Source organism: Impatiens glandulifera, chromosome 1 (genome assembly GCF_907164915.1).
Source record: "Impatiens glandulifera chromosome 1, dImpGla2.1, whole genome shotgun sequence".
In the NCBI taxonomy this organism is placed as follows: domain Eukaryota; kingdom Viridiplantae; phylum Streptophyta; class Magnoliopsida; order Ericales; family Balsaminaceae; genus Impatiens; species Impatiens glandulifera.
The window spans coordinates 17,401,206-17,413,787 of NC_061862.1; the positions used below are offsets into that span (position 1 = coordinate 17,401,206).

At 26.9% G+C, this 12,582-nt stretch overlaps 1 protein-coding gene across 1 annotated transcript; it reads left to right on the plus strand.

Moving 5' to 3' along the window:
* The first annotated feature begins 214 nt into the window (after positions 1 to 214).
* On the plus strand, positions 215 to 996 carry LOC124921128 (E3 ubiquitin-protein ligase RHA2B-like). Its single transcript, XM_047461744.1, has one exon. The coding sequence runs from the start codon at positions 324 to 326 to the stop codon at positions 813 to 815; it is 492 nt and encodes a 163-aa protein (XP_047317700.1). The 5' UTR covers positions 215 to 323; the 3' UTR covers positions 816 to 996.
* Positions 997 to 12,582: the final 11,586 nt, after the last annotated feature.

Below are 12,582 nucleotides of genomic sequence, written 5' to 3' on the forward strand. Positions count from 1 at the left end.
TGAAAATTTGTTATATATATAGTTAAGCAAAAAAAAATTTCTCCCATCTGACGTCATGTGTAGTCGGACACAAGGTTTTTGGCTAATTGTCAATGTCTCCCATAAGATAAATGTACTAGTCTACCCTTATTAAATGTTTTATGACATGGAATTTTTATCATGAACCCATCAATAATCTTCTCCTCTCAATTATAAAAATATAATATCATTACATCAACATCTTCCTATTATATAACATCTCATTCTAACTATCACTCTAACCTTTTTAATTTCTCATCCTCTCTCAAATCTCTCTTCAAAAAATAACCAAAAAATTAAAAAAAATGGGAGCTGTCTACGAATTCCTATCCCATCTCTACACCATGACCATAGTCTTCTTCACGGTCCTCCTCCTACAATTGATCATCCTAATTCGAACAGTCGCAGGAACAATCCTCCACTCCTGCAACAAACCCATTACCCCCACCCGCTACCTCGAACTCATCGAAGAGAAGAACCCAGCTAGCCGTTATAAGAGGAAGTCTTCAATTCATGACCCGGCCGAATGCGCGGTTTGCTTGTCGGCACTCGAGGAAGGGGAGGAGGTGCGACGGTTGAATAAGTGCGGACACACGTTTCATAGGTTGTGTCTTGATACGTGGCTTCAAGGGGATTGTGCCACATGTCCACTCTGCCGGACGATGGTGGTGCCGGAAGAGATCGTCGTTAGATACCGGAGACGACACAGTGAAAGATCGGAGTACGAGGAAAGTGACGATGAACTCATCTTTTTGTTGTCGGCTTTTCACGGCAGTAATCTCTATAGACTTATGTAGTATAATACTGTTGATTAATTGATTACTTAACTTTGATTAATTTTCAATTTGCTTCGGTCCCCACTTTTTTGATGTGTACATTATATATAGTACAAAAATGAAAAATTATTGATGGGTAAACTAACTTTGTCGCGTTTGTAATTCGAAACTCAAATGAAATGCGACGGAAACTTTAGCGAAATTGTCGTGGTTAGGAAAATTTTTATGTATATTTTGGGGTGAACAATATGTTAATATCTATCTGTCTTATTTGGTATACCCTTTTTTAATAATGTATTGATAAGATTGAGTTGGAGGAGGTCCCAATCCTATTTTTAAAAAAAAAAGAAAAAAAAAGAGAGTGGCCATGATATGATATAATTATTTAAGGTGACCTACCAAAATTAGGTAAGGTTACACAAATACATTGATAATGGTAGGTGGAGAAAAATATATTTCCAAATTTACTTTCTTGAGCCAAATAATACCATAATTCAACATCCTTAAGATTACCTAATGCATTTACTTTAGGAATAAATATTAAATAGCTGACTAAATTTGTTAATATAGCTAAATTAGCTATATATCAACACTCAAATTAATTGGCTCATGATACTACCAAATTATAAAATAGTAATTTGAACTTGTAAAAACTGTTTAAATAGCTAGCCCCCTTTAATATAATAAGGGTTGAGATTTGGGTGTTTCATTCTAAGAACATTTTGGATGAGGTTACAATTATTTTATTAGTGAGTTTTTCTTTTCATTAAGTTCAATGGGTGTAACACATTTAATATTCTAAGATGCAGCCATTTTATTAATTTCCATTTTTTGTGGTACTAACAATAGTTATTATAAGTTATAAAAATCAACACATGGACCATTTTAAGAAAAATGTGGACCATTTTCAGAAAAGTTTTAAAAATCAATAAGAGATAACATCAACAAAAGCTCAAACGAGGTTAATACAAATTAACTACGTACGCGTTTTAAACTAAACTTGAATCCTTCAAATTGTTTGGTTTGCATCTAACATCTAGTACTCCATCTGGGTTGAACGAAATCAATAGTTTTTTACCAAGACTAATATGGGGTATAGTAGCAAAAGGCCATAATGGAAACACAGATCAACATGTACATGCCATTAACATCCCTATCACAACTTATCGAACCATTTGAAAACAAAGTCATTATTAGGTTAGATTAGTGGGTAAGCCAACATCAAAATGAACTTTGTTGTGTGTAGGGTTGTTGAATTCCACTTACTAGTATAGTAGTTAGGAAGTGTTCGCAATGTCATTATGGCGGTTACTAAATAAAGTTCGCAACTCCTCCTCCAATATATTATATGTTTATACATAGGTTTTTAATAATCTTATAATTTCAGTTTGTATAAATCCCAAACCGACTACATTTGGTTCATGCATTAGGGAAAACGAGCAAATAAAGCTTAATTAACCACGTTAATCTTTGGTTTTGGAGGAATCTTTTCAACACGTTCACTTCTTGTGTACCTAAACCGAGGATGAGACACAATAAATTGAATTAAAACTAGAATGACATATTTGGGCATATAAATGTGATTGTCATTCGTCAATGATATATTTCCAGTTAATATTTGTGTGTTTTGGAGAGACTTTTCATTAATAATCGTCATTTGAATGTAATCAATTTTAAAGATAACATACTAAAATTGTCATCTTTCGCAAATGACATTAATCTGGAAGAGCAAAAATGTTGATGAGTAATAAATATGATTTATTTTCCAAAGGGTAGTCTAATAAATATTGAAAATGGCCTTTTTTATGCATAAATAAAACTAAAATATGTATAAAAAAGCATCTATGGATGTTGTGCAATTGGATCACATGGACTGGCTCCATCCACTCAATTATAAAATTAAATAGTGATGAGAAATATCGGATAATATTAAATAGACAAATAAATTTCTCACGGTCTAATTTAACTTATTATAAATATGTCCTACATATTTAATTTTAATTTAACCTACCAGATATCAATTCGGGTAGCAATTATTAACTAATAAATGGACTCGAAATTACAACGTACCAATATTAGAAAATCACTAAGTTTTCATGGTTAAGTTTTAAATAAAAAGTCTCATTTTAGAAAGAATAAAAAAATTATCTAACAAAATTGGTAACATTTTGTTTTTCAATTATGATTTGAAGAAAAATAAGGTGTTATATTTGTCAAAATTAAAATAACTTACTTGTGATTAAAAAAACTATATACATATGTCAAATAAAGAAAAGCCAATTCCAATTTAGATAATGTTATAATAAAAAACAATCTTATAGTAAATAATATTAAAATTCATATTTAAAAATATAAAACTATTAGGATAGAAGTTGTATCAATCTACTTATCTATCTAGGCTATAAGATAAATACTTTTAAGGTTTTGTTTTCTCCTTATAATGTTGACATTGAAGATAAAGTTTTGAAGATATTTGCGAAATAATTTATAGGATTAAGATTAATTTTGACAAAATTATAAATATTATCGAAAAAGAAGACACAAGAAAATGTTGGACCACTTTTAAAATTGAAATTTCTTAAAAAACCTATTTGTTTTCAAAATTGACATCATCTTGCAAAAAAATTCGGATGAGTTGATAGAGGATCGTTTTGATGAATATATTTTATAGTTAAATATTTATGTAGAGAATAATTAGTAAGGATTTGAATTGTAGTTATGGAGATGCATTACAATCTTAATGAAGATTTTATCAAAATCCAAGTCTATCATTGTACTTTTAATTAGTTGTGACAGTTTAGACTTTGCTTGTTGAGTTAAACATGTATATATGAATGAATAGACATTATGTGATTTTTTTAAATCATGATTTATTTTATGAAAGAAACTAATTAACATGATATATATAATTAAACTCCAATAATATAAGGAAAAATCTCCCATCAATTAAAGCATAAAATGAGAGTGTAGTGCCGCCAAAGATAGGTGAAGTAATTAAAATAAAATTGGATGACATTTGTAGGGTTAACTAAAGATGGTAGATATGAGAGAAGTCGAGAGGAATGGTTAGGCGGAAAAGAGGCAGTTGAAGACCTCGACAGCTATCTTGTGATGGGTGGTGGCGGTGTGTTGCATTGGCTTAATCGTGACACTAATATTATTGTCCACCGGACGTGGTGATGAGGAAAGATCCCTTGTTTCTTCTTCTTCACAACCCATAATCTTACTAGTAGTAGTTCGCCATCGCGTGGACATGACTACTCTCCTTTCGTACTCTTCCGCCACCAGCATCGCGATTTCTGCCATTTTTCTATGTTTCTATACTAGTATAGCAATTTGAATCATCATCCAAATTATTATTTATAACATGGACTATTATAAGCTACCTCACTCAATGGGTGGAGATAGATAGATCATAGATAGATAGATTTTAGATATAATGGATAAGGCTAATTCTTAGCACCCTTCACTTCACTTCTTTCTTACTCACGAGTTTCATCTCTAATTCATTTTTATTTTTTTCTTATCTTTGATATTTTACTATACTACATATAAAAGACTAGGGCTTATATATCATTAATGGGGTTTGTTTTGTTTTAACTTTTGTAATTGGTTACTTAACAATTTTTTAATTTATTTATAAAATTATATCATTTTAGTAATAATAATTAAAATTATCACTAATTTATAGTCATAGTATTATATCTCTTTGATAAAAACTAGATATTTTATTTTTACAAAAACTTATTAAACCATTTTCTGAACTGCTTATTAAACCATTTTCTGAACTGACCATATATCTTTTTATATGGATTGTATTGTGAGAAAATTATTGATCAGATTAGAAAGATCCAATAGTTTGAAATTTATTCACAGTGATTTTTAAATTTAGTTGAGAAATAAAGTAAGCCGAACAAACTAATCATGCAGTGTTGGAAGTTCTACCAAATATTTTGGACGACGACAAAATTTGTTTTTGCTCATGGGTTGATAAGTAATACCGGAAAATGTTATGTCAAGTAAAATTTGGATGAATGGAGGATTAGTGGTCGTTGGATTAAAAATTGATTAATAGTTTTAGAGTTTAATTTTTAACTATAAATATCCTTTCAATTTGTATTCCTCTCTACACATCATCTTACAATTTATGACTCTACAATTCTAAAAGTCTTTTATTTCTTTGTGAGCGTTCTTCGAGTTTCTTGATTCAACCATTTCTGTGCGAAACTCGGTGATTGTGATTCATGTATTTTTGTCTAGTTCGTTGTTGTAGTGGTTTTTCTATGATAAATCATTACAAGTTCCGTTGTACCCTGAGAAACAGCCACCAATGAAACTCTCTAGCACAAATGGGAGACAATGAAACTGTTTTAAGGAAACTGTGATTTAACAAGCTTTAGAGCAAACGAGAATATTTTTCTTCATTTCATTAAATAATATTGTATATGTTTTATTATCATTGTATTGTATTTATATAATATTTACGTGTAATTATTAAGAAATAAAATTACTAATAGAGATAATTGACTATCTACATATATGGTTAAAATAATGAAAAACTCATACAAATTAAGGAAATATGTCTCTAAGATGACCTCCAAATGAAAGATTATATTCAATAACTCTTGATTGAATAAAAGAAAAACAACTTCAGATCTGACAGACTCTTATTGAACAAAATAAAAACAACTTCGGATCTTACAATCTCATTTAATTTGGTGTTGAGAAGAGGATGTACATGTACTCGAGAAAACATCACCAAAATAATTGACAGGTATGAACATAAATAACCTAAAAAAACTGAGATTATTATTCGAATTATAAAAATTTGGGACGAAAATCCGATCCGACTATATTGAATGTCAACCAAGAAAAAAACAACCCAACTCAAAAAAAATAAGTCAACTTGAATATTAGGGTGGAAGTGCTAAGAACAAAATGATGAAAAGAAAAATAAGTGAACTTCGAATATTAGAAAGGAGGTGCTAAAAATAAAATGATTTTTTTGACCTTTCTTTTAGAATGTTTTTTAGAAAGAGAATGAAAATTGTTACTTAAAAAAAAAATTATATATATGAAAACTACGAGAGTATTAATTTAACAGTTTCTTTACTATATATTTCATCCATTTGGGAATTAATTAGGACTTTAATACTCACTTACTCGAAAATTTAATTTTAGAAACAAATAATATATAACTTATTAATTATCCGTAAAAAGTCTCCAGAAAAACATATGCAAATAATCAAGTATACTATATTATATATATATATATATATATATATATATATATATATATATATATATATATATGTGCAGTATGGGTGGCCCTTATAATAGGAGGCCCATTAAAAATGAATTTGTAGGCACATTCAAAAAATGAATTTGTGCTATAAAAAATTTCATAATATATAATAAAAATATTAATTAATTAAATGATAATATAATTTGGGGGTATATTAGAATGAAGCAATCAATTCTTTTTAAAATATAATTATCCATGTTTTATTTTTATTATTTTTTATGTTTAAACATCGTTTATTGTAAATATTTTTATTGTTTGGGTTCAAATGACGTTTTTTTAATTAACACGGGCCATATTATTTTACATACAAATTTAAAATAATTTGTTTATTTAAAATAGTCTATACTAAGAATATGTATTTTATAAATTATATATAATTGTTATGAAGAAATAAAAATTGTTTAAAACAATTAAATTTTATGTAATAGTGTTGTTTCAATTGTTTTCAGAAGAATCAAAAGTTTTATTAAAAATGAAAAGAAGACATTATGAATGGGCTCCTGAAATGGCCCAAGTAAGTTAGGTTAATGTTTCTCTCTCTTTATCCAGGTGGGTCATAACTCATATCCGGGTCAGGCCGGGTTAAATGATTTTGATCAGGTCCAACCCATGGTGGCCTTTCACTTATTTTTTCTTCATATTTTTATTATTTATATCTCAATTTAGCCTAGAATTTTAAAAATTTTAATATCACTATATATATGACAATCTTTTGGAATTCAAGATATTTGATATATAATATAAATATTATGTTTCATATTTCTTAATTAATTATATTCACGGTCAAACGATAAATTATGCGTTTAGTTAAATTGTTAGGTGTTTTTGGGTAATGTGCTTAACCCCTTGTGATCAATTTTTTTTTTTATAATATGCTGATGCTAAAAAAAACATACATATTAATTATTACTAAAAAAAAAATTATATAAAGTGGTATATATCAAATTATATATAATCTGATATCATAATATTTGAGTTGTTTAAATTGTCTAGTAAATTAATAATGGACTTTGACCCAAAATCTCTTGTTGAAACAATTGTTTAGTGGTAGTCTATAATAAATCGAGTTCCTAAATTGACTAATTGATCTTTATTAGAGCTTTAAATAAATATTTTTGATGTGACTTATCTGTCTAATTAGAGTTAACATTTGTGAATTCAAACCCTAATCTAAATTTGTTTTAGGCTTAACAAGCTTAGAGTTCTATAAACTGACTTTCCTATTAATTAGGGACTAGATTCCCAATCATGATCATTCTATAATTAAATTTTAATTATAAATGACCAAACATAAATTACATCACTCATTCTAATAGAGGTGAAACATTGCATTATTTTTTAACATGATTGTATTTAATTATCTGTTTTCTTTCTCAAAAATTTTGTTCACCTTGTATCGAGTTTTCATCGCGCTTTTGGCCTTTCGAAGAGATGGAGGGGTGATTTTATAAGAAAGATAAAATATATTTAGAAATCAAAATATTATAAATGTGTGACATTAGAATGAAGTTATATATGAGGAAAAAAGATGAAAAATATATATAGTTAAAAAAGGATTAAATTGAAAAGATGTACATATATAGACTAGTGTGTTGAGTGGTGTCTTCTTAAAAATGGAAGAATCGAGATAGGTGTTTGACTTTTTGTGTGTATCCAAGAATAGGAATCCATTTGGTGGAGAAGAATGTAGGGAAGACAATCTCTCATCATCATCATTATCATTATGATTTATGATGAACCAATCAATCCAAATTGTCCAATTTCGTGACGTTATGTGATCCACTATTAGTGGAAATTTGTTACCCCACTTTTTTTATTATGCATTTTCAATGGAAAACACCTCCTCATCATACAAACCAAAAAAATAAAAGCAATTCCATTTCAATTATATGACCCCTCCTTCCCCTTATATGTTGCTCTCTTCAATTTTGTTTAAATTATTTACATCACAATCACTAAAACAAGTGTTTAGAGTTTGGTTACGATTGATTGATCGATCTTCGATAACTTTTACTTTAACATATTCTGTTACGGTTCATCTACCACATTCCTCACGCATATTTAAGGATGTTTGTACAATAATATCTATATGTAAAAAGAAAAAACATTGATGAAGATAGGAAAAAAAAAAGACAGAAAGGGAGAAAAGGGAGAACCCTAAAATGTTTGCTTGACGTGTCAGCCGGCTACTTCTTCAAATCACAAGTAGCTAATTGATTAATTAAAGTCTTAATTAAATAATTTAAAAAAATAATAAATTTGATGAATCTTATCCCCAGCTAGGTAGCTTTGTAATAAGTGGATAAACACTGCTTATTATTCTATTTCTAGATATGCAACTAGATTTAACACCACCTTGTGCGATGCCACCTTCTTAAAGTAAATACATAAACAGAAGTAACTACAATGTTTAATTGGTATCCAACATCTAATCATGCAACTTTAAAACCTTGTTTGATTAATTATATATGAAATTTAATTTAACTTCCTATTTTTTAGAGAAAAATATGAAAATTGTATCTTGTTTGGTGACAAAATGTATTGTTTGGATTATATGATCATTAAGATGTTTTTAAAATGTTTAAAATATAAAATATAGTTTTATAGAATAATTGTTGGGTATGAGATGTAGCATGGTTTAGATAATTTAATTTAATCTAAATAGTCCACCCTTATCCTTTGTTTGGTTGTATATGGGTGCTAAATCAAGAAGCTTTTTCTATCTATTTTTTAAAAATAATTTATTATCATTTATTAAAATATATTTTAAAATGTCCTTTGAAGGAGACTTTTGAAAAAAGTGAAAATAATTTCCATACAAACAAAATGAAATTCTTACACAAATTTAAATTCTAATATAAAAAGATTAAAGTTTTAATTTGTCATAGCCAACACATTTTATCTTACGTCCATTTCTAAGCCATCTCTTGCATACTATTTAACTTGTGAGGAAATATAAGCCTTATAAGGATACTTTAGGAGTATGTTTGGTTAAAGGTATAGAGGGGTACTACACTATTGGTATAGTATAAACTATACCAATAGGTAGCGTTTGGTAAGGGGTACAATTTATATAGGGTATAAGTTGTATAGGGGTATAAATTGTAACGAGGTATAAATAATATATGGTAGTATAAGTTGTATAGGTTATTGTTGTTTGGTATGAATTATAAGAAATGGTATAAGTTTTATATGGTTTATAATTTTGTGTTTGGTATATATTATAAAAATGTAGTATAACTTGTATAAATAATTTAAAATTATTATTATTAATATTATTATTTATATTTATTTATATTATAAATAATATTGTTTATTATTTTTATAAGGCATTGTATCGTTATTATTTAATAATTAATATAATTTTAATTAAAATTTAAAAAATTAATTATAATATAAACATAAATTATGTTTATTTAATTTAAATATGATTAATAATTGTAATAAAATAAATATAAATAAAAATATTATTTATAATATAAGTAAATATAGAAAATAATAATTAATAAAATTATTTTTGTAAAAATAAATAAATATTTTTTAATTAAAATATTGAACAATTTTAAAAATATTTATATTAAAAATGATTATATATAATAAAATATTAAAATTTAATAAAATATATTTAATAAATTATATAATAATAATTATATAATATTAATAAAGAGTATAATGAGAAATTAAAAATTAAATGATATATATAAGAATAGTGTTGTACCTAGGGGGGACTAGTTACTATTTTATACCAAATATGAAGTATAAATTATATAGGGGTATAAATTAATACCAATAGTAAAAATGTAAAAAACACCATATTAAAACACTATTGGTATAGTTTATACTATACCAATAATATAGTACCTCTTTGTACCCTCCACCAAACTTTAATATGGTGTTCTTTTACCTTTTTATTGTTGGCATAAATTATACCCCTATATAATTTATAACTCATATCTGGTATAAAATAGTAACTAGTCCCCCTAGGTACAACACTATTCTTATATAGTTTAATTTTTTATTTTTTATTATATTTTTTATTAATATTATATATAACCTATTATTGTATAATATATTAAATATTTTATTTAGTTTTAATATTATTATTATTATATATAATCATTTTTAATATATATATATTTTTTAAATAGTCAATATTTTAATTAAAAAATATTTATTTATTTTTATAACGATAATTTTATTAATTATTATTTTCTATATTTACTTATATTATAAATAATATTTTTATTTTAGTTTATTTTATTAAAATTATTAATAATATTTAAATTAAATAAACATAATTTATCGTTTATATTATAATTAATTTTTTATATTTTAAATAAATTACATAATTATTAAATAATCACAAAACAATAATTTATAATAATAAACAATATTATTTATAATATAAATAATTAAATAAAATAATAATATTAATAATAATTTTAAATTAATATTTATTATTTATACAACTTATACTACATTCTTATACCAAACACAAAATTATAAACCATATACAACTTATACCATTTTTTATAATTCTTACCAAACATCAATAACCTATACAACTTATACTACCCTATATTATTTATACATCGTTACAATTTATACCTCTATACAACTTATACCATATATAATTTGTACCACCTACCAAACTAAGACTTTTTCGATTAAAATTTTTTCTTTAAGTCTCGTTTGATTTCATAAAATAGGTTTAAGACCTATTTGATTCCAATTTTCACAAGTAAACATTTTTTTAATCAAATTCTCAAAGTTTTTTATGCTTTGATCTTGGATTTGTATTGAGGCTTATTTGACTTAAATTTCTCAAAGATGAAGAATTGTGATTTATCTTTTACGATATTTGATATTCATCAATATGGAGATTGAAATTGGAGTTGAAAAAGAAGGTGGAGTGGTTATTCGATGTTATAGATTGTGGAAGACAGTTGATGCAATATGTAAATGGTTTTTCTAATTAAAGAAGGTAATTTTAAGGTTTGTTTGTAATAGTGTGGTTTTGATATGTGTGTATAAGGGCCAAATTTGGATTTGCATCAAACCTTGTGAGTAAGTTTTGATTGATCCCGATAAGTGTTGGTGTGAAGTTGTCAAGTGAGTGTTTATACCTCAAGGGTTCTACCAAGAATGATAATTTCTAAGGTCTGATTTGAGGGCGCACTAATCATATACATGATTTGTTAGATTTGTTCTATGTAGAATTTGTCTAGAAAAATGTGGAGAACAAATGATACATCTTCATGCTTGTTGAAAATTAGTTGAATGTTTTATTATAACTGATTGTTGTCTTGGCATACATGAGTGATATTATTTCACTATGTTGAGAGCTTTGACTTGTCGACTAAAATAAGTTAGAGAGATTTTTTTTAAAAAAATGGTTATTGAAGAAGTCAAAAAGAGATGTAGAGAAAAAATATAGTAGTAGATTTTTGCCCACAGCTGCGTAGAGTTCAGACGATAAGAGATTTAAATGGAGTCCGATTGCGCTGAGATTTTGTCGAGAGGTTGGTAATTCATTCTTCTACATTTTCAATTGTCGGATCAAGGTTTGGACGTCTCGAAGTTTGTTTTTCTGGGGCTTAAAGTTTTTACCTAGTTTGAGTTATATTTGACTTGTTTGGGTCAAAAAAGTTTGTATCTTTTTGGATATGACCTTTTATCTTATTGGAAGAGCTAATCAAGATGAAGACGATGATGAGATTATGTGATTAATACTTGACAAAAATATGATCGAGTATGGAAAGTTGTTATCAAAATGGTGTTTACCGATGACAATATTGTCGATATGTTGATAGGGAAATCATTCGGGTCAAATTGCAAGATTGCATTGAGTTGGCAGGTGATTAAGGATTGACACAGTTCCAGTTAACACACAATATGAATGAAAGACCAGGAAAATAAAGACTAGTGAAAGACTTATAAATTGAGGTAGAGACATCTTGAGATAAACTTTTAACGAACCAAAAAGAAATCATTGCATTATCTTATAATGTGAGAAGATAAATAAAACTTTGAGTGAGATTCCTAGTCATGAAAAAAGGCTAAATGGGAGACTCAGTTAATTCAAAGGTGATAATTTTGTTACTTCTTTTATTCTATCTTAATTTTTTATACATTATAGATCATAGTTTAGATGAATGAGATGATTGGTTTGTCATCTTATTGATGAGATGATTGAGACCTTAAATGGGATTCATAATCATGAAAAATGGGCTAGATGAGAGGTTTGATCAACTCAAATGGAAGGATATTTGATTTCTTTCAGAGAATCTATAGATGATCATTTGAAGCATTGGTGAAGACAATTGAAGAGAGATAGTGAATCTTGAAAGGATATTCTTGAATTGCTAGTCGTTTTTGGATTAAAAAAACTAGTAGATTGCAAGTTAATTTGTTCAAGGAGAAGTATGAGGTTCAAGTTGGTTGAGTAAACAACGTTCAAGGTAAGATGGGTGACAAATACTT

Excerpts from the sequence above, each read along its gene's own strand:
- LOC124921128 (XM_047461744.1), top strand. The coding sequence starts at position 324 with ATGGGAGCTGTCTACGAATTCCTATCCCATCTCTACACCATGACCATA.